The sequence below is a fragment of the Beta vulgaris genome, chromosome 9, assembly GCF_026745355.1.
Source record: "Beta vulgaris subsp. vulgaris cultivar EL10 chromosome 9, EL10.2, whole genome shotgun sequence".
Classification (NCBI taxonomy): Eukaryota; Viridiplantae; Streptophyta; class Magnoliopsida; order Caryophyllales; family Amaranthaceae; genus Beta; species Beta vulgaris.
In genome coordinates, this window is record NC_079210.1 from 46,091,087 (window position 1) to 46,114,209 (window position 23,123).

At 40.7% G+C, this 23,123-nt stretch overlaps 3 protein-coding genes across 7 annotated transcripts; all 3 read left to right on the forward strand.

Moving 5' to 3' along the window:
• Positions 1-5,731: 5,731 nt before the first annotated feature.
• LOC125493698 (uncharacterized) lies at positions 5,732-9,694 on the forward strand. Its single transcript, XM_048637186.1, has one exon. The coding sequence runs from the start codon at positions 5,732-5,734 to the stop codon at positions 9,692-9,694; it is 3,963 nt and encodes a 1,320-aa protein (XP_048493143.1).
• Positions 9,695-12,071: 2,377 nt separating this feature from the next.
• Positions 12,072-22,876, forward strand: LOC104904074 (homoserine kinase). 5 transcript variants are annotated; one of them, XM_019251984.3, is made up of 2 exons: positions 12,072-13,331; positions 22,636-22,876. In XM_019251984.3, exon 1 carries the CDS (start codon positions 12,199-12,201, stop codon positions 13,312-13,314), a length of 1,116 nt encoding a protein of 371 aa, XP_019107529.2. In that variant the 5' UTR covers positions 12,072-12,198; the 3' UTR covers positions 13,315-13,331; positions 22,636-22,876. The 5 variants fall into 5 exon arrangements, with proteins under 5 accessions (XP_019107529.2, XP_048491942.1, XP_010690556.2 ...); XM_048635985.2 differs by lacking the exon at positions 22,636-22,876 and adding an exon at positions 18,920-19,108; XM_010692254.4 differs by lacking the exon at positions 22,636-22,876 and adding an exon at positions 18,707-18,912.
• On the forward strand, positions 16,126-18,400 carry LOC104904232 (RING-H2 finger protein ATL80). The gene has a single exon (XM_048635986.2). It carries the CDS (start codon positions 17,671-17,673, stop codon positions 18,247-18,249), a length of 579 nt encoding a protein of 192 aa, XP_048491943.1. The 5' UTR covers positions 16,126-17,670; the 3' UTR covers positions 18,250-18,400.
• Positions 22,877-23,123: the final 247 nt, after the last annotated feature.

A 23,123-nucleotide genomic window follows, 5' to 3' on the forward strand; every position in this document is an offset into this window, starting at 1 on the left:
AAGATGGCGCCAAAATTGGATTTGTTAAACTTTTGGTTTTAAATCCTAGTCAAAATTATTCAAAAAAAAACAAAAAAAAAAAAAATTTTTTTTTAGGCCATTATTTTTGACGGGATTGTGAAGTAAATGGGGGAGTTTTGTTTTTTCAAATTTATGATGAAGGTTACAAATCTTGGTTTAATCTCCTAATTTATGGTGAAGGTTACAAACTCTTTAATTTTCAAAATTAAGTACTCTACCTATTCTACTCCTATAAATACCCCACACTTTAGCCATCTTTTCCACACAAAAACTTTGGAGAATCCATACTTCAAGGTTCTTCTTTCTCTTCTTATCTATTCTAGTTTTATATTTCTTATTCAAGTTCTAATTCTCTTTGGGTTAAGAAAAGAAAAAGATTTTCCATGTTTCTTACTCAAAAATATTATGCTCATGATAGGTTATTCATGTTTACATTCATGATTAAGTTCATGTGATAAGTTACTTATTAGATTTTTATTATTGGTTTGTTAGGAGTCGTTCAAGATTAAGACTAAGTGGAGATACTAGTATATTTTTGTGCAAGATCAAGGTCGTTATGTGCTAGATCTTTTAAAATGTGGTTTATATGATAAAGTTGTTTATTGATTTTATTGGTTGGATTGGTTTAGAAATTTGGTTTAAAATGGTTACAATGTTTTATTATTCACTCTTGAAAGTGAAAGAAGGAATGATTTTATCAATCATTTTATATAGAAGTTTTGTTATCCTTTTTGGAAACTTAAATTATTTTTACAAGGAAAGGTTGATTGGTTTTTATGAACTTTGAATGTTCAAAAAGTTGTTTATGAGGAAAGGAGGTTTATTCATGACTTACAAGTCATATTATTATTATTTCCGCTTGATTAATATCAAGAGATTCAAAGTCCACTTGTTGGCAATTATAGTTACCCCTTGATATAGCTCCGTGATGGGATGACTAGCTTGGGGGGTGTGCACACTTAGCAAAATAGAAGGGGAGATAAGAAGAGGAATTGTTTTCAGGATTATTTTTAATCCAAGTTGTTTGGAAAGAGTTTATTCTTAAAAAGGTTATTCTTGAATTACTATTCAAGTGTTTGGAAAGAGTTTGTTCTTGTTGTTCTTGAATTATTATTCAAGTGTTTGGAAGAGTTTGTTCTTAAAATGTTATTCTTGAATTATTATTAAGTGTTTGAAAAAGTTTATTCTTAAAGAGTTATTCTTGAATTACTGAGATGGAGTTTTGGAAATGAGAAATCGTTACGAACTAACAAGTGTGTTACTTATCTAGTACATTTCGTACTCAGTTTTATACTGACGCTAATTTCTTTTTTCCTATTTGGCTTTGCCTTGTTTACCTTTTTGGTAGCAGATTTGCAGGTGAATTTTGGATGTGCATGGGAGCATACTAGGAAGGGGATCTTCACCTAGATTAGAGTGTTTATTTATTTTGAGTATTGAGACAATATTTACTTTTATTAATAAAGAAGTATTATTATTTTTGGTTAAAGTCTTCCGCTGCAAGTTATTTTGGTTAGTTAGTAGTTGGTTGCCGAAAGCGTGTTAGTCACGTGGCGGTAATACTCCTAAATTACTCAAATATTATTTATCAAATTATTTATTTAAAAGTGAGTAATTTGGGGGTGTTACACTAACTCATTATGAGGGTTTGCAAAAAGGGACTGACCAAGGAGGTAGGACCACAACAAAGGAAAACGGAAAGGGGAGGGGGACCGACTTACCAGTAAGACCTAAAATTAACGAGGAAGAGAAAAACTGACGCTACACAGGGGAGGGGGAGGGGTAGCCCGACAATCAAGGGGAAAGGGGAGACTGACACAATTAATAGGGTGGAATCGCTTGGTCGGCGACTTCAAACTGGGAAAAGGGGACTAACACAACTGGAGTTTGCTGCCGGCAACCACGAATAGGCAGGACTACTACCGTCGATAGATGCGAAGGAAGAGCTAGAATGACTGGGATGGGGGAAGATGGAGGAAGGTAACTAGATTCGCAGGGAAGGAAAACTAACAACACTCATCCCAGTGGCGTCCTACCCACTCGGCCAAGGGAGTCCCTTCTCCTTGACCGACCCGCTTCCATACTTAGTAAAAAATAACTAAGTATCAAAAGGCACCAATCGGACAGCCTGGGGCTCATTGGCCCCTCATCCGAGTGGAATCCTACCCACTCGGCCAAGGGAGGCCCCTCTCATGGACCGAGCCACTTTCATACTTAGTAAAAAATGATTAAGTATCAAAAGGCACCCACTCGGACAGCATGGGGCTCATTAGCCCCTCATCCGAGTGATGTCCTACCCACTCGGCCAATGGAGACCCCTCCCCCTTTGTCGAGTCGTTCATCTATCCAGTCCGAAAAATGGCTAAGTACAAGTTAACCAATTATAGTCATTCGGCCGGCACAACTCCTTTTAGGAAACGCCACCCGGTCGACACTCTCTTACCCTTAGGAGAGTCACTCGGCCCGCAATCAAGGGAGTCACTCGGTCGGCTCCATCTCTTTCCACCGGAGGCCACTCGGGTTGTTATCCCTCGTCACAAAGAGTGACCCGATCGATGCCTCTTCTCCATGCCATGAGAGAACCAGTTGGCGCCATCATTCACTTGGTCGATCTCTTTCGGCCAGGATTCGAGTCGGAAGGGCTTAGGCCATATGCTATTCCGCTACGGATGGGCGACACTCGATCGGACCTCCATTATCCCCCACCCCCGACGTGGGGCTAATTGTTTGGGCTCAATTGATTAGCCGTCCAATTAGGGTTCAAAAGCCTCCTAGGTCCCTGGACAGGTGGCAGCAGTGGGTCCTACCAACCAGTTAACCTAATCAAGAGTTTAAGGATCCACTAAAGGGTTGAAATAGTCAATTGCTTAAAAAGACAATTCGGCCATTGACTCCAGGAAAGCGCACTCAACCAATCCTCCCCAGCTGGAGATATCCAACACTATAAATACTAACTGCTTCATCAATGAATAGGTATTAAATTCTCACCTAACAAATTAGAGCATATCTCTCTAGACTTTCTCTCTTTACCTCGATCATCAACTGACTTGAGCGTCGGATGGACGATCCCGAAACAACTCTCGGGGTAGTCTAACTTTGTTTGCAGGTTTCCGATGTACGGATAATTAGCTTAGGTCAACGCTCTTGGGGCCCACTCTTATTCGGCACACATTAACATCCTTAATTTATAGACATAAATAATTATTATGTGACTTCCTTTAAAATATATAAAAAAATAAAAAATACTCGAGTGCATTATGGTTCTAAAATTGGTGGTAGCATCTAAAACAACACATATTTCAAACTCCACTACACAAGACAAAACAAAGTCTTCCCTCATAAAAGAAAGAAGACAAAAGAGAAGTCTCTGGTTACAGATCCATCTGAAGTTGAATCAAGGATTGCCGCATCGTCGAGCTTTTGCTGTGCTGCTATCTGCATAATTTCCTTTGGTATGTGCATATCTGATATCTGTATTTTGGTGGAGTAATTATGTACAATATGCATGATTTGTGGTATAAACAGGAGCTTATAACTAATTTGTGATTGTGCCTCTAGAATTGTGCTGTTTGGAGCAAGTTGGGATTTCCATTGTCCCGAAAAGGTGACTCCTTATGTTTTAGTGGATACTTTGTCCTTGGATTAATATAATGCACAATCTTTTCCCTTAAAAAAGCTAATTTGTGACTGAGTCTCCATATTATTTTATCACAAGATTTAAGATAGTGTTCCAATGAAAAGGGAATTTGAATTTTATATGAGGTATTTTTTGTGCAAAATCAAATCTTTGAATTTTTCATAATTCTGTATGGATGAATGGACTATGTTTTAACTCCAATTTAATTGGAAAATAAAGGAAAAGATCAACTATATAGTAAAATAAATGATTAGAATATGAAATAGTAACTGATAAAAATGATTTATGCAAGAAAGGAAAACTGATGAACATATTTAAATGTATTGGTAAATATTGTATGTATAGCAAGTGTATATTTTGGGCCTCCATAATTGCCGTAATTATCTAGGGTTAGTTAAGGGAACTTTTGTATATATATTCTGTAAAGTTATTTCTCAGCATAATATACATAACAACATAAAAGCCTCCATCCCTTGTGTTCTATTAGAGTGAAGTTGTTCTTTTGTTATCACCTAAAAAAGTCTCCTCTCTAGAAAACTAGGGTTTGAGCGGAAAAGTTTTGGTCTTTCCATCTTTTCGTCTTGTTCGTCGAGCCTTGTAATCCCTCCTTGGGATTGCTGCGTCAGTCATTATGGCTGACGATTTAGTGAACAAATGTGCGACTATGAAGATTACAGAGGATGAAGGTAAAATTGTTGCGTTTGACGAAGCACCTGACGATAGGGAAACTGCCGATATACATCTATCATTGGTAGGAAGCGTGCTCTCAATCCGTCCGTATAATTTTGAGGCTATGAAAAAGACACTGAACCAAATCTGGGCGATCTCAAAACATGCCCTATTCCGACCTATCGAAAACGGTTTATTTGTGGTACAGTTTGTAAATCACCGAGACAAATCGAAAGTCCTTGCGGGACGACCGTGGTCTTTTGACCAAAACCTTGTCATGTTGAATGAGATTGAAGGAAGTGTGCAGCCCTCAAATATATCACTTACGCATTGCCCCTTTTGGATTCGCCTCTACAACCTACCTATGGATTGCCGGTCGGAGAAACGGGTGCGTGCTGTTGGTGGGGGTTTGGGGAGTGTTCTAGAGGTTGATTCGGATGGTATTGTATGGGACAAATCAGCAAGGCTAAAAATTCTTGTGGATGTTACGAAACCACTAAAACGCATACAGCAAGTGCGGAGTCGGGACGGGGCGCTTGCGGTGGTGGAAGTCAAGTATGAAAGGTTACCAAATTTCTGTTATGTGTGTGGAACCCTTGGTCACATAGAACGTGACTGTCCCGAGGTTAATGAAGATGAGAAGACGGATGATAAACAGTGGGGGTCCTGGCTCCGGGCCTCACCGCGGCGTGGTCGTATTAAGATGGAGGAGGAAGTGAAACTATTCCGGAGTTGTGCACGAAACCTCAATTTCTCTCCTACTATTCCAACATTGAAAGAGGGGAGTAAGAGAGCTGCTGTGCCCTTTTCTAGTCCCAATGTTCCTCAATCATTACCAGTGGGCATGTCAGGGAGGGAGGAGACACGTACTGAAGCTGCCACAAGGGATCAGAGTTCCCCTAACAATGCCCACGTGGAGACTATGCATGGCGTGAGTATTGTGACATCGCCTATAGCACGACCTGAGGTAAGTGAAAATGCTCTTTTTACCTTTGTTTCGGGTTCCTCTTCCCCGACTAAAAACCGTAAACTAAAAAAGGTGTCACGTAAGAAATCTTGTGAAAAACCCAAGGATGATAAAATTCCTGCTCTTGTGGAGGATTGTTGTTTAAATGTGGATATTTCTCAAAACTCGGGTTTGAAAAGAAAACAGGCGGATGACATGATAGTGGATGATAGTATGGATTCTCAGTTGGACAATAAAAAAACAAAACTTAGTTTCTCACTTTCGAGTGGCAGTCTCTTGAACACTGGCGAGGCGGAGGTTGGCGAGCACCAACCCCGCCCGGCATTATGAATCTACTGTGTTGGAACTGCCGGGGGCTTGGCAACCCCTGGACGGTTCGTAGACTCCGACGATGGTGTGTGGGGTCGAAAATTAGCCTCCTTTTCGTGTCTGAAACAATGATTGCAGGGTCAGTAGCGGAAAGGGTTAAAAATAGGTTGGGTTTTGATTGTTCTTTTGGTGTTAACAGTAATGGAAGATCAGGGGGTCTATGTGTGTACTGGCAATCATCGCACTTGGATTTCCAATTAATCTCTTTCTCTTCACATCACATATGTGGAGATGTTACATGTGACAACGGGGTGGTGTGGCGTTTTGTTGGGCTGTATGGTTGGCCGGACCGTGGCCAGAAGGCTAAAACTTGGGAACTGATGCGATCGCTGTGTGAGTATGGAGGCCCGATGTTGCTTGGGGGAGATTTCAACGAGGTGTTGAGTATGAGTGAGGTGGAGGGGAGTCAGGTGGAAGATAGGCGTGTCATGCATGATTTTCGCGCTTGTATGGATGACTTGCAGCTTCGTGATCTGGGGTTTTCGGGTTGTTGGTTCACTTGGGAAAGAGGTACAAATCCAGCCACTCGAATTCGTGAGAGGCTCGATAGGTTCGTGGCGTCCTCAAGTTGGACTGAGGTTTTTCCGGAAGCCTATGTGGAACATATGGGGAGGTATAAGTCGGATCATACTCCTATTATGGTATGTATTGGAGGTAATTCACGCAGGCGCAGGAAGAAAAGGCAGAAGCGGTTCAGGTTCGAAACGGCATGGTTATTAGAAGAAGAGTGTGAGCCCCTGGTGCGTAAGGCGTGGGCCGGTTCGGTGGGGGAGTCTCTTGAGACCCGGTTGAGTCTCGTTGCCCGTGACCTTACTGTGTGGAGTAAGGACTCTCTTGACGTGTTGGGTAAGAAGATTAGTGTAGCCGAGGACGATTTAAAGAGACTCCAGCAAAGCTCGGCGGAGATTGACCGTGATACTCTTAGGGCCAGCCAAACCACTCTTGACACTCTCTTAGAAAAACAGGAGGCCTTTTGGTTCTTGCGGTCGCGAGTCTCGGAAATTCGGGATGGTGATAAAAATACCAAATACTTCCATCACAAAGCTAGTCAGCGACAACGCAGAAATTACATTCCTGGGTTATTCGATGCGTTGGGTGTGTGGAGGGAGGATGAGGGGGATATTGAGAAGGTGGTGGCTGATTATTATCAAGAGCTTTTCACTTCGAGCGCTCCTTCCGAGGAGGCAATGTTAGAGGTTCTGAATGCAGTGGTGCCTACTGTAACTGCGGAGATGAATGCGGAGCTGGGTAGAGCGTGTAGGAAGGAGGAAGTGTGGGAGGCCTTGCGTCAAATGCACCCTAGCAAGGCGCCGGGTCCTGATGGGATGCACGCTGTTTTTTACCAGCGATTCTGGCACATTGTAGGAGATGACGTTACTGATGTTGTCTCAGGGATTATTCATGGTACCAGACCCCCGGATGCTCTCAATAAGACTAATATTGTTCTCATTCCGAAGGTCAAATCACCTACTCTTGTCTCTGAATTTCGCCCAATTAGTCTGTGCAATGTGATTTTTAAACTTGTGACAAAAGTGCTGGCTAACAGGTTAAAATTAATATTGCCCAATATTGTATCTGATAATCAGAGTGCGTTTGTTCCTGGAAGGCTTATTACTGACAATGCTTTAATTGCCCTTGAGTTGTTTCACTCTATGAAATATCGATGTAAAGGGAATAGAGGTTTTGTAGCTATGAAGCTTGACATGAGTAAAGCGTACGATAGAGTGGAGTGGGTTTTCCTTCGCGGATTACTGGAAAAGATGGGATTTGATGGTGCTTGGGTTCGTTGTGTTATGGATTGTGTGTCATCTGTGAGGTACTCTTTTGTGGTGAATGGAGATGTTTGTGGTTTTGTTACCCCCTCAAGGGGTCTCCGACAAGGGGACCCAATGTCGCCATATTTATTTATCTTCGTTGCAGATGCTTTCTCGGCCCTAATTAGGAAAGCTACGGAGGATAGGAGGATTCATGGTATGAAGGCCAGTCGTAACGGTCCGGAGATTTCACATCTTCTCTTTGCTGACGACAGTTTGCTCTTTGCTCGTGCTTGCCGACAGGAATGCGCAGTTATAGTTGATATTCTCAACAAATATGAAGCCGCATCAGGTCAGAAAATTAATATTGCTAAGTCGGAAGTTTCTTTCAGCAAAGGGGTTAGTTCTGTTCAGAAGGAGGAAATTGTGGTTTTTTTGGCTATGCGACAGGTTGACAGACACTCGAAATACTTGGGGATTCCGACTCTTGCGGGTCGATCAAAACAACATCTTTTCTCAGGTATACTTGATAGAGTCTGGAAGAAATTACAGGGTTGGAAGGAAAAACTTCTTTCTAGAGCCGGAAAGGAAGTCTTGCTAAAGGCGGTGATACAGGCCATTCCCACCTATGTGATGGGAGTTTATAGGCTTCCAGGTGCTATAATCCAATCTATACACTCCGCGATGGCACGGTTCTGGTGGGGGAACAAAGGGGATCGTCGATCGATGCACTGGAAGAGTTGGGCGAATTTATGTAATCCAAAGTGCTTGGGAGGTATGGGCTTTAGAGACCTCTCGGTCTTTAACGAGGCTTTGCTAGGACGCCAGGCGTGGCGGCTAATCCAATGTGAAAACTCCTTGCTTAGTCAGGTCATTAAAGCAAAGTATTATCCGAAGTGTAGCTTTCTCGAAGCATCACTTGGTTTTATGGGTAGTTACTCGTGGCGCAGCATATGGGGGGCGAAGGCTTTGGTGAAGGAAGGTATAGTGTGGAGAGTCGGGACTGGAGAAAAGATAAAAATTTGGGAGGATCCTTGGGTGCATAACGAGGAGAGCCGGTTTATATTAGGAACAAGAGTGCAAGGGCTGCAGTTTGTGGGTGATTTAATTGACCGTGAAACCAGGGAGTGGAAATTGGAGGTGGTGAGGGAGGCGTTCAATGAACAGGATGGCAAAGCGATTTTGGCGATCCCCCTAAGCGAGTGCCCCAAGGCTGACCGGGTGGCTTGGGCTTTTACCAAAGATGGCAACTACTCCGTTAAAACGGCTTATATGGTAGGTAAGTCGGGTAATCTGGACCTATTTCACCGGGCTTGGGTTAAGATCTGGAGTCTCGAGGTGTCACCTAAAGTCCGTCACTTTTTGTGGAAGGTATGCTCAAACTCACTGCCGGTGCGTGCTACTTTGAAGCACCGTCACATCCTGGAGGACGACACTTGTCCGTTGTGTTTAGCAGCGCCAGAGACCACCAGCCACGCCCTACTGCACTGCTCGCAGGTCCAGGAGGTGTGGGAGAGTTCAGGGATGCTCAGCAGGGTTCCGCGTGAGTTGGGAGATGACTGGCTGGAGTTTTGGAACGCGTGGCAGGATGTGGATGAGAAGTGGCTGAGGGAGCTGTGCTACATAGCATATTATGCTTGGCACAGGCGAAACAAAGTTGTTTTTGAGGGTAGGGGACACCCGAATGACCAGCTACTTGAGTTCGCGAGGTCTGCTTCCAAGGATTATAATTCCTATGCAAAGAAGATCTATGGTGGCCCGTCCGGTGCTGGGAAAAAATTTACAAAAACTTGGCAGCCTCCCCCCCCGGGTTGCGTGAAGATAAATGCGGATGCCTCGTGTAGTGATGACGGGTGGGTGGGCCTGGGAGTTGTGGCCCGAGACGAGAAGGGTGATGTGTTGTTTGCAGCAACGAGAAGAGTGCGAGCTTGGTGGCCCATCGAAGTGGCGGAAGGTAAGGGCTTGTGTTTAGCGATCAAGTTAGCCCGTAATCATGGCTTCAAGGATGTTATTTTTGAAACTGATTGTCTCACTATCTTTAATAGGTTGTCTAGGTGTGCTTTGTTTTTCTCTGATTTAGATACTGTGCTTGAGGAGGCTCTTTTCTGGAGTCGGGATTTTTATTCTGTTAAATGGTCGCATGTGCTTAGGGATGGAAACTTTGTAGCCCATCACCTAGCTCGACTCTTGCCTTTTGGTGTGGAACAACGCTGGGAATATCATTGTCCTGTAGAGGTGGCTCCGTATGTACACATGGACAAGTTGTCCATTGATTAATATATTCTGCCTCTGGCTATCCCTTCAAAAAAAAAAAAAAAGTTGTTATTTTGTTTGACAATAGCCTTAGTTTTAGAGCTGGTCAATTTTGTGCTCTTCCAGAGAAAAGCATGCTTCTGGGCAGATATTAATGGCCTGAATTCGAGGCCATTTTTTTTCCGAGCATTTGGGTATTGATCGTTATTCCTTAGGCCCAAAATTGTAGTTTTTAGTCTAATTTAGCCTTTGATCCGAGCCAGATTCCCCTTAGCTCAAGATGCCTATTTGTTGGGGCAATCCGACCCATGATCACCTGTAGATACAAAAAGATTATTCAAAAATTATTAAAAGAGACGGTCAAATTTTAATATATAAAAGTAGACCTAATCACTAAATGGATTAAACTAGTCACTGAAAGAAATTATTCTAATCACTATTGGGCTAATTCTTTTTTTTAAATATTGAATTTAACATTGCCTAATTTTAATTTAAAAGTAGGCGTCTCTTACAAAAGAAACTCAAAATTATTTTGTTTGACACGGGCTCCTTTTGTTAAATATCAGGTGTTCAAGAGAGACATGTCAACAGCCCTTCTCGAGCTATCAGAAAATGGGAGTCTACAAAATATCACACAGTTTTGGCTCAAGAAAAAGCAAGGTTGTCAATCACATATGCCTGTAAATGATTCTGAACAACTTAAGCTGGATAACTACGTTGGGCTATTAATTTGATTATGTGATGTTGTAACTTTGATCTTAACATTATTTTGAGAATATATAATGTAGAAATTATTGATAATGTATACAGTATCGTTCAGGGAAAGCATTGGGATATGCATATGACCAAGTTGCAAAAGAGTTGATGGATTGATAAGCCAAATCCTGTGTAAATTAAGAACAGTTGATGTTAATGATAGAGCAATTACATCATACATTTCCAATATTTAGCCTTGTGTGGTAATATCATTTAGATTTGGGAGTATGAACCCTTCTTACCCTTCTTTAAGATGTACTAACTTTGTTTATCATATTGCCTTTTTCCATATCGCTTTATATCGAGATTTGTTCATCATATTTCTCAATTATGGTTTATCTTTAAAAAGTTTTTAACTATTGGGTGTTTTTTGTCGAAATTATCTAGTGATCTTTATTTATTGGTTTAGTAGGTCAATAAAGACATGTCAAAATTCTGATTAATTGATTGGGGAGGAAGGGAGAGAAAAGAATCAACATATTCCTTCAAACAAATTTTTATTTACTTGGATCACAAAGTCGACCTCTATTATTTAAATTTTTCCAAATTGGTAGTTTAGATCATTATGAGAATACTAACTACAATACGTATTCTTGTGATTTTTCTTATAATCTTTTTTATATTATGGGTAAAACTATAACTTGGGGTCAAAATAAGTTTTAATAAGAAACTAGCATAAGATATTACATATGGGCATGAAAAATATATGGCAAGCACGCATCACACTATGCAAAAATTTACTTTGACCGCATACATCTTTTATGATATCATAAATAAAATCATACTAGATTCGTCTTGAAAGATAATATAGTAACATTATTTTCTTATAATTTTTATATACATAAATTGAGAGTAATGAACGGTCAAAATTCGACCTCGAATATTTTACGTATCTTACATTTTTGAAACAAAGGGAGTATCGGTCATATTCACTATTCCAATGTGTCAATCAACTTCATAACATTGTTTCTTACCCCATGGATTGGACCTACACTTAAATAAGTTGAAATTTGTAGGCTCCGAATTGTTGGGTTGCCTTCTAACTTATAATGAATTTATATGAATATGTTAGATCTAAACAATACTTGTACTTAAATTCACCTATCAATACATCAAGTTTTATCCCCTAATGATTAGGGATGGCAATGAGACGAGACAACTTGCAAGTTACTCGAAATCATCTTGGTTAAAACTTGGTCAAAGCTCGACTCGAGTGAGCTCGAATCGAGATGTTGGTAAGTCGAGTTGAGCAACTCGAAAACTCGTGAGAATCTCGAATTCCTAATTTTTATTAGCAAAGTACCTAAGTTCAATATTTTTCTACTTTATTATTGCTTTTAACAGAAGACACTTACAAGCTACTCGAAATCTAATGGGTCAAAGCTCATACAAATACTGGTCAAAACTCGACTCAACTCAAACTCAACTCAAAATGCTAACTAGTCGAGTCGAACTAGCTCGAACTCGACTCACATCATTGCCATTCTTACTTAGCTCGAACTCGACTCACATCATTGCCACTTACATCATTGATATCATCGAGTCAAACTAGCTCGAATTAGTCAAGTAATAAGGTATAAAGACCCATTTTATTTTAGTTCAGTTTGGACAAATTAAGTTCAGATTATTTTGCTTCAATTCCAAAAGGATTTTGTTCCAAAATGCTAAAACCCTTGATCTAACCCTGAAGTCCTCTACCTCCTTTCTTCATCAACTCCACTCACCTTCTCATCTCCCACTATTTTTCTCTCTCTCTCTCTCTCTTCTCAACAATGGCAATCTGCGCTCAATCTCCCTTCAAACCAATCAATCTCACACCATACCCCTCTTCTCTGAACAACAAACCCACTTTCATCTGCAACCTTTCTCTCTCCTCCCACTCTAAACCTCACCCAACTCTCACCACTGAACCCACCCCAACCCTCACTTCCGTCACAACATTCGCTCCCGCAACCGTCGCCAACCTCGGCCCTGGCTTCGACTTCCTCGGCTGCGCCGTCGATGGTCTCGGCGATTTCGTTTCTCTCTCCGTTGACCCATCAATCCACCCAGGTGAACTCTCAATCTCCTCCATCTCCGGCAACTTCTCCTCGAAACTATCAAAAGACCCACTTCTCAATTGCGCCGGAATTTCCGCACTCGCCGCCATGAAACTCCTCAACATTCGCTCCGTCGGTCTTTCTCTCTCTCTCCAAAAAGGACTTCCTCTCGGCTCCGGGCTCGGCTCGTCGGCGGCTTCTGCAGCCGCCGCCGCCGTAGCTGTGAACTCTCTATTTGGGTCTCCTCTCTCTCTCCTCGACCTCGTCCACGCTGGACTTGAGTCGGAGTCTAAGGTATCCGGCTACCACGCCGATAACATTGCGCCGGCGATCATGGGAGGGTTTGTTTTAATACGGAGTTACGAACCGTTGGATTTGATGAAATTGGAGTTTCCTGAGAATAAGGAGTTGTATTTTGTATTGGTGAGTCCGGAATTCGAAGCTCCGACGAAGAAGATGAGGGCTGCATTGCCGAAAGAGATTGGGATGCCGCACCACGTATGGAATTCTAGTCAGGCAGCGGCATTGGTGGCGGCAGTGTTGATGGGTGATGTGGAGGGATTGGGGAAGGCATTGTCAGGGGATAAGATAGTGGAGCCTACACGGGCACCGTTGATTCCAGGGATGGAGGCGGTTAAGAGGGCGGCGATTGAAGGGGGAGCGTTCGGGTGTACTATTAGTGGTGCAGGGCCTACAGCTGTGGCGGTGACGGATAGGGAGGAGGAGGGAAGGATGATTGGGGAGAGAATGGTGGAGGCGTTTCGGAAGGATGGAGGGTTGAAGGCTGCTGCTGTGGTTCAAAAGCTTGATAGGGTGGGTGCTAGAGTTGTTAGCAGTGTTCCCAGATAAATAAAAGAAATTTATGGGTATGTTTTTTTCTTAAGCTTTTGTGTTTTTGGATTAGTGATGAGTAATAAGTTCTTTTTGATGAGGTGGGGAAGGGAAATGATGTGTATTTGTTGTAGAAGATTATTTGAATTAGAATCTGATAAGCATTGAGCTCTTTTCCATACCATTATAGTTGAATTGAGATTTTTCCTCTTGTATGTTGAAGATGTTTTATTGATGCGAAATTTTGATGAGACATTCTTTACTTCAGATGATTTCAAACTTTATTGGAGTTTTGATGTTTTAGAGCATGTTCCCTAATTTTGGTTGATCTTCACCATAAATTATGATATTGCTGATCAGCTGATGAGACTTGATGACTGTGGTTAGTCTATGTAAGGTGAATACTGAACATCATGGACGCATGGTAGGAATAGTCTTTCGATGCTCACTCCACTACTACATTACGTCTGGTTTACTTTTAGGTGTAGAGATGGAGCAAATTGATGTGGTGGTGCTATTAATGGCATTTGGAGGGTTTTGAGGGACTTTAGGGTTACTCCCTTCGATTTTTGTTAGTTTACCTAGTTCTTTGGGCACAAAGTTTCAGGAGAAATAGACATGTTGGTCATAGAATGAAAGAGAAAGTAAATTTATTGGCATACTGTATTGAAGTTAATGTTGTGGGCTAAGAGCATTGCCAATGGTTGAACCCCAAGAGGTTTATGAGGAGAGAGAATCTGAAAATATTAATAAAAAAAGAAGAAAGAGAAGAAAAGAGAGGAAAGAGAACCATAAACGGTTCTTCCTCATAGACAGTTTATGGAGGTTTTGCAAAAAAACAAAAGCTGACAATTTGGAAAGGAGAGAACATGTGGCATGATGCCATTGGGTATTGGGATGAGATATAAGGAGAGAGAAAATAAGAGAGATAATTGATGATCCTAAAAATAAGTCTAACCATTGGGATTTAAAAAATATGGTCTTTTAAGTAAGTTGGGCATATGTGATAGGAAGGAGAGAGAAAGTAATTAAATAATTGATGACCCCCAAAAAGAGTCCAACCATTGACAATGCTCTAAGAAGAGTAGAGTGAGAAGGTAAAGATAATAATATACAGTTGGTGGGACCATTAACCATTCCAAAAATACAAAAGAAAAAGAGAAGTGGTTTAAACTAACAAGGGACTACCCAAAAAAGGAAAGTGTTGAAACTAATAAAAACCAGAGGGAGTAACATAGACTTGTATCGTTGTCTGCCGGTTCAACTTTAGGATAAAGACAAGAATTATATCAAGTGGCTTTTTTTGTAATAAAAATGAATAACAATATACAATCTTATTATATTGATTCTACAATTACTATCGTGAATTTCCTTTTTCCACAAGAAGATATTCCACTGTTGAGAGTATCCATAAATATATACACTTGTAGAATTATTGTTGAATAAACAAATCAAATATTTGAGTTTTTTTTTTTTGTTTGGTAAATCTTGGAGACTAAATGGATCCGCTCATGTGGTTGCGGACGGGCTTTATTTGCAGTCTCAGTGTACAGCTTACCAGTGTCTTTTATCCCTCTGGGTGGACTGGTTAGAAGAGAAGATGCCATAATGCAAGTCAGCAACTTATTGATGTTCCATCCATGCTTTAGTTTGGAGAGAAGACTTGTCTAACTTGTGTATACCTTTCTGTCTTCGAAAAAATACTGTGTACACTCAAAGTCCCAAGCTGGCGAGCAGAGTTCAATTTAAGCTTTCATGAAACCTTTTGTTTTATGTCCTGTCTAAATTTTGCTGTGTTAGGGAGATTTGAGGGACAATGGGAAGGTAAAGGTTCTCTTGGGGGTTTACAAGTATATAAATTTAAGAAAACCTCCAAAAGCTGTGGTTAATTGGTATCCCTTCTTTTGTTCATTCTTGTCAATTAAAACTACATGATGGTCAGTTCAGCTACGACCTACAGTATGACTTGGGTTCTTTAATCTTAGTCGTATACCCATCATGTAGGTTGAATTAGATTGAAATAACTTCACTAAGTCAGACAGATGGTATCAAATACTGAAAGGAGAAGAATATGAATATGATAACATTGCTTGGCTCCGATTAGTTATCACTGGAGTTTGTATTATGTGCAGATACCTCGATTATAATCGAGAATCTTGCGTTTGCCAGCATTGATGTTTGAAAAGTTATTGCTTGATATAGCACATCCATTTAGGTAAATGCAAATTTTGTCTGATGGAGCAGCACTATATGGAGGAGGAGTTGATATTTTTGTGAGAATATACTTCTACTGCTCTATGATGGCTACTATCTGTGTGGTCTATTATACTTGCTTGTTTGGCTCTAATTTTTTTAAGCTTTTGGTGAATATATGAAGAGAACCTGGGTACCTTCCATTACACGGTCCTTGATTCCCATTGTTTCTTTCACTTAACAGTTATTACTGATAAGTTAGTATATTGAAGCGTGTCTGTAATATACTGCTTGACCCATACTTGCTCATGCTTTCTTGATGTGTTATATACTTGTATGCATGAGATCTTTGGTAAGAGATTTGTTTTACTATTTTTTTTCTGAGAAACTTCCTTGAAGCCACAATTTTCCATTTATACAAATTATTTATTAGAACATCCACTAGAAACAATATAAAAGGGAAATAAAGTTGTCCTATTATTAACCAGACTTGAGAAGAATGACACCATTACTATTCCTCTATATGCAACTGAAAGATCCAGAGAGGTGCACAAGCCAACCACTGACCAGTGGTGACTTGTTGGAGAGTCGTTTTCAGAATACTGCTTGAGAATCTTTCAATGTAAGTAGTCAATACTTCTCGGTGGAACATAGGTAGATGTATAAAATGGATGGTGTAAATTGGAGAACAAAAGCACAGGAGAAAAAGAATGAATTAGATTCTTCTATATAGCACTTTTTTACTCAGTATGGAGATCTCCTTTTCTAATTAGGCTATCCCACTACAAAAGCTCCTTTAAACTTATGTCATGTTATCTTATAAACATCTGCACACTTTTTGGATATAATTATTGGAGGAGTTGCTAGCTGGAGAAATAGAACTCTGCTTATACGTGGTTCTATGCTTGTAAGAGCAGCAATCATGCTGTTGTGTGCTTTGGCTTATTATGCAGTTCAAGCATTTGTTTAAGTCTGAGATGCTCACTACTGGTCAAGTAGTCTATTTGTTCCCTTGTTCTTGTTAGTGCCGGATGCATAGTTGTTTTATACTTTTATTAACTATATAAAATTATATAGACATATAGTGATAGTGGAAAGAAGACATGTTCCTTGTCCAGTGTCTTTATTTGGATTTGGGCCCTGTTCTCTTTTAACTTTAAAAAATCACTATTCATTTTATATATGGGGATCAGCTTCTAATTACTTTGGGCCAGAAGTATCATTTTTAATCAGTATTTGCACATACGAGAAACAATAGACAATCAGTAAAATTCAGTAGCAGTAAATATGATTTCAGTACAATGAATTTTTTTTGTGAAAAATTAGTGTACTAGACACTTTTACCCTCCACTATTAGTGTTCTTGTAGGTCAGTGTCAATTTGATGTTCACTGGTCACAGTGCAGAGATGACGCATATAAAGAGGATAGAAGGTCAACTAGAGGTGTGGAAAAATTTATATCCAAGTTTAGTTTCTATGATGTTTTGTGTCTTTCTCGTGGAAAGAAAAGTTGGATGATCTCATAAATTGACTGCAATGCTGACGATTCATAAGTTATTGGTATGTAATCAGCTAACGGTCGATATCCTGCTGTGTTAGCAGTCACCTAAATTTGTGACCTAATTTCAAGCTTTTTTCGTCTGCCAAAGGCCCATGAATATAAGCTCATATTAGAAATTGTACTTTAATTAGATAAAGGAAGCTGACAATGTGACTTGAATGATCCATGATACCGTTACTTTGCCCTTCTGTTCACATACATTTTATTTGGAAGAATTCTAGCATGAAAACAGAGTGAAGTCTTCATATTGTTAGTATGAATGGTTTTTTTTAGGTCACTACCAAATAGAATTATTTTTCGATGGCGGGCCTATATGTGATACCAAACTAAGCTGCTAAGTGCTGTATGAGCTGATGCTGACCTATTCCTCTCAAAAGAAACAAGAGAGAAAAAGGCAAGGAGCATTTTTTTTTTTTGTTGAGAGGTGGGAAGAAAAGAAAGTAAATGCTGTCCTGTTATTGGCTGACAGCAATTTGTTTCATGTTGCGATTACTATAAAAGCTTTGCAAACCTTAGAATGAAACATCGTTGAGAGATAAATCCTCTATCTGACACTCCTGTACCCTCTATACCCTCTCTTAGTAGATCTCAGGAAAAATAGAAAGGAAGAAGCAAAAGTCATGGTTGTCGGTCTAAGGTTTCTTTCTGCAGTTAACACATCAGTGTCTGCCAATAATGCAGGACTGACGTCTACCCAATCAGATTATGTTATCATCCTAGCTGCTCTCTTTTGTGCCCTTATTTGTGCAATTGGCCTTGCGGTGGCAGCGCGATGTGTTTGCTTTCACCACCCTCTCAATCTTTTCTTGACAAATTCAGTCCTTCAAACCTCAGCACCTCCGCCAGGTCTCGACAAGAAGGCCCTTAACTTACTGCCAACAACCAACTATGTTTGTGAAGCAGGTGGTAGTGACAAACAGACTGACTGTGCCATCTGTTTGACGGAGTTTGCTGATGGAGATATAATGAGGATTCTTCCACGATGTAACCATGTCTTTCATGTAACCTGCATTGACACATGGCTTGGGTCCCACTCATCGTGTCCATCTTGTAGACAGTTGGTTCTTATAGGTGGTCAATGTCTTCACTGTGGTGGATTTTCTGCTAATCAGGGTACCCATGGTACTCCCACAGAGGTTCGTATGAGAGAGAATGATACGTTGTGCAGGCAAGACTATGTGCGTGCATTTTTACCCTAGAATTATATGGAAGTGACATCTGTGTTTCCTTTTTCTTTTCGTTTGTTTTTACTACCTTCATTTGATTGTAGGAGTTATGTATATAAAGAAATCTGAACTGTTTTAGTATCCATCTATGTGCATCTGATTCTAATATTCTTCTTGCATTGTCTTTCTGGTAAGCTGGTGAAGTTTTGTTTCTGTAATTATTAGTGTTTAATGTTTTCTGCTAGAACATAATGGTAAAATGTAAGCTTAATGAATAACGAGTGAACTGGGAGTCTTCATGTGAATAGAGCTGCCTTAAAATTTCCCTGTTCCTTTTTCTCCTTTCCATTTTTAAGGGAGAAAAATATCGTTTGCAGAGTTACAATTTTGTACAGGGGCCTGAGTTCTAACCTCTTGAAGCTTTCATCTCTTAGAATATCAACTGGTGTTCTTGCCCTGTATTGTACTATGAGTTTAGGGATCATAGCAGGTGCCATTAGGAAGGTCACTTTTGCTTCGGCCTAGTAAGACAAGCTCACTGAAACTTACCGTGTGGCGGAGAAGCAGTACATCTATCAGCATCAGTGAACCTTTCTGATTTTCTTATGTTGCTTTACTTCTGCAAGAGTTCGCCTGATTCTGAGGCAAGGTTGTCTCGTGGAAGTTAGTCACAAAGTTGCTAAAGAAGCTTTTCATGCTACAGTGGTTACATCACTTCAATAGCAGATGATTCTCAGGCAAGATCGTCTTGTGGAAGTTGGTCATAAAGTTGCTAAAGAAGCTTATCATGCTATAGTGGTTACACCACACCAATAGCGGATATTTCGCTCTACCTCTCCAAAATGTGATTGGTCAAGTTAATGGTCTGAGACAGAGGAACAAGTTCCACGTAGTAAGATATTAAATCGCATCGTTTTTTCTTTTCATTTTGGAGGTCTAAGAGAAAAAAACTCTAATTTAGTGTAGACATGTTCGAAAGTAATCTTTCTCTCAAAAATTGAGAGCTTATCTCACTAGAACGTGAGGCCACTTGGTTCGAGTATGTTCTTATCCTTCTTCACAGGTTTCTTCACCGACTTACAAAACACCAATCTCCAGCTAACAAACTCACTGGTCAATGACACCTGGGCCACCGCATGTACACCGTTTGTCGTCCCTTCTTCATCGGGATGAAGTGCATGAGGGTATGTTTGGTATTGGTCAGGGCAAATCTCCTGGGTTGGATGGCTCTACGGCTGAGTTTTTTAAACATCACTGGGTTTCCCTCGGAAATGAGGTGTTCCAAGCTGTTAATCACTTCTTCACAACAGGATTCTTACTTCATGAGTGGAACCAGACGCTGATTGTATTGTTGCCCAAAGGACAGAATCCTGAGGATGTGACACAATTTCGGCCAATTAGTTTATGTAACACAATTTATAAATGTGTTTCGAAGTGTCTGGTCAATCGCTTACGACCGTTGCTCTCTGATCTTATCACTGAATATCAGAGTGCCTTCATACCAGGACGGCATATGGATGACAACATTTTGATCAGTCATGAGTTAACCCATGTTCTGAATAAACATCGACGCGGTAATGTTCATCTAGCGGCTCTCAAAATTGACATGAATAAGGCATATGACCGGGTTAACTGGAGGTTTCTCTTAAAGGTTCTTCAAGCCTATGGGTTCCCTGCACAGTGGATACAGTTGATTAGTCAATGTATATCTACAGTCACATATCGCATCCTAGTTAATGGACAGGTTACAGAGTCCTTTCCTTCCCATTGTGGCCTCCGCCAGGGAGACCCACTATCCCCCTATCTGTTCTTGTTCTGTATGGATATCTTCTCTCGCATGATAATATTGGCTACGGATATTCGACTATTCGACGGATTTCGAGCGCACAGGTACGCCCCTTCTATATCCCATCTGTTTTTTGCTGACGATGCTCTTCTTTTCTTTAAAGCGTCGACTATTTCCTGTACGAAAATGTCCACCCTCCTTGCTCGATTCTGCCATATCTCTGGTCAAATGCTCAGTTTACGAAAGTCATTTGTTAAATTTAGCCCAAATGTTTCCGAGCACATGAGTCAGGAATACAAACGTATCCTGCAATTGGATGCTAAAGAATCCCTGGGCACATATCTTGGCACTCCTGTGGATATTCAAGGGAAGAAAACTCAGCACTTCACCTTTTTACTAGATAAAATTTCTCAGCGTATAACCGCGTGGAATCATTCACCAATTTCGCAAGCTGGGAAATTGATTCTCATTAATTCAGTCCTAATTGCTTCTATCGCCCACATCCTTTCCGTCTTCTTGATTCCCACAACAATCACTAATAAGTTGGATGCGATGCTTGCACGATTCTTCTGGTCAAATTGCTCTGGTACAGGCATTGCTTGGAAAAGCAAGGAGCTCTTGCATTTACAAAAAGGTGCTGGGGGCCTAGGCTTACGTAGTGTTGCGGTGCACAATCGTTCCCTTCTGATTAAGAAAGTCTGGCGTATTCATAGGAATTCCAATGGTCTCATCAATAAAGTATTTGCTGATCAAACACTGGGCCCAGGGTCATCGATAGCTACATTGCGTTCTTTGCGGAGTCAATGTTCTTGGGGTGCACGCGGTCTAATTCAAGCTGAGAAGGTGCTCTTAACAAATTACGTTTGGAAAATTGGATCCAATTCCAGATTACTTGCTGGAAAGGAGCGCTGGGTTAATGGAAGGATTCCCGTCTTTCGGGATACTGTTTCTCTTCGTACTGCTGTTACTGTCTCCATTGCTTCCCTCTTGTTGCCTCACCAACAAGGCTGGAATGTTTCCCGGCTTCATTCACTTTTTAATTCTAGCACGGTTCGTAACATACGTGCTCTTGAGGTTCCACGACTCACAACCCAAGATGACATTTCTATTTGGCCGTTTACCACATCGGGCCAATATACTACGAAATCTGGCTACTACATCCTCTCTCGTCATACCGATATCTACGACATGAACCCCCCTCTCAATTCGAAGTTCTTTCGGATTCTATGGGGATTGCGCATCATGCCAAAATGGAAACTTTTCCTCTGGAAACTGTTCCACAATGGGTTAGCAACAACAGCCAACCTTTCGTATCGTGGTTTGGCTATTTCCGATGGTTGTCCAAGCTGCAACTTGGAACCTGAAACATGCCAACACCTTTTCCGCTTTTGTCATCTCGCCACGGTAGCGTGGCAAACTAGCCAACTGAATATTATTTCTAACTCAACTCCCCTTGTGAACTTTAAAGATTGGCTCATTGCGTGGATACACTATTTCTACCAGCAGGATGGATTCAATGGCCATCGTCTTCCCTTGTTTGTGGCTATTTTATGGGCTATTTGGCAGGGTCGGAATCAAAAGGTTTTCAACGGAATAACACCTGATCTTGCTTTGCTCCGTTCACTCCAGGACAAAGGCGTCCAGCAACACTTCACCTTTTTGTCTACTCCTCTTCCTCAGCCTAGGTTGTTACATGAGGCACCAGGTCCTCCAGGGTTCTTTTTCGCACATTTTGGGTTATCTTTTTGCGGGGTACCACAGTTACATATACAAGTGGATGGGTCCTGGAAGAAGTCCTCTCCTTTGGCTGGTATTGCTTGGGTTGTTGATCACGTTATTACTACTGCAAGGGAAGGGGAAGGAAGCTGCATTTATGCTGAATCAGCCCTGGGTGCTGAAGCACGGGCTTGTCTGGGGGCATTGCTTTGGGCTCAAGCTCGTGGTTATTGTAAAATTTTGATCTATACAGACTCTGAAGTACTGGTCAGGAGTTTACTTCATCAAGCTACACAACCTATTTCAATTGCCTGGACGCTCAACGACATTCGCTGCCTGGGACAACAATTCCAATGGTGTCGGATTATAAAAGCTACTCGGCAACAAGTGCAGAGGGCACATGAACTGGCCAATCATGTCCGCCTAGGACATATACCAATGGTCACTCTGTAGTTAGTTAAGTTTGTTTCGTTTGTGTTCTTGTATGTTTTACCGATGTCCAAAAAAAAAAAAAAAAAAAAAAGAAAAAGAGAAAAAATACACAATTAGTGAAAGCAGCTTTCTATATGTGACTTTTCTTTTTTTGGTAGTCTTCACTCTTCACTTTAACTTTCTGTCACTTATACGTTGCTGCGGAACACTTGCAGACTTTGGTGTATTATATACTGATTGTTTAGATATTTTAAGTTTAAGATGCTGGTTCTATCTCTGGTGCTCTCACACTTTTTTTTAGTTTTGCTTGTATATGACAAAAGAAGGGTATATACCAATTAGTGGAAGCTCCAATTTCTGTGAGCTCATATCTTAAACCTTCATAGTTTTTTGGTCCTGATTCTTCTCTCTGGTGCTCGCTTGCTCACTATAGCAAATGCTAAGTGGAAAATCACAAACTGTGGTCCTAATTTCTATCTGTATAGGTAAACAAAAACAATTTTGATGCTTCCTCCATCAAGCTTTCGGTGTGAAGAAGTACTGGAAAAAAGCGGGGATGTGTACTTTCATGATAGTGTCAGTGGCGCGATGCAGAGGACAGAAGTTTGGTTGACAGTTCTATATTCCGAAGAGTCTGGCTATTTGGAGAATTGTTTCCAACGAACATTTGATGGAGAGGGCAATTTAGTATATTTAATTGGTGTGGGCCCTACACAAATTATTCTTCTCTATTACTCCCTCCGTCTTCTATTAGTTTACCCCTTTCTTTTGCACAGAGTTTTAGGAGGAATAGTATTGTGGGCCATACAAAGAGAGAGAAAAAATTATTTATACTTAAAGTTGAATATATGTGTGATGAAAAGTTTGTGGTTCCATTCCAAAAATAGCAAAAAAAAAAAGAAAGGGGTAAACTAATAAGGGACACCCTTAAAAAGAATAGGGGTAAACTAATAGAGGACGGAGGGAGTAGTTG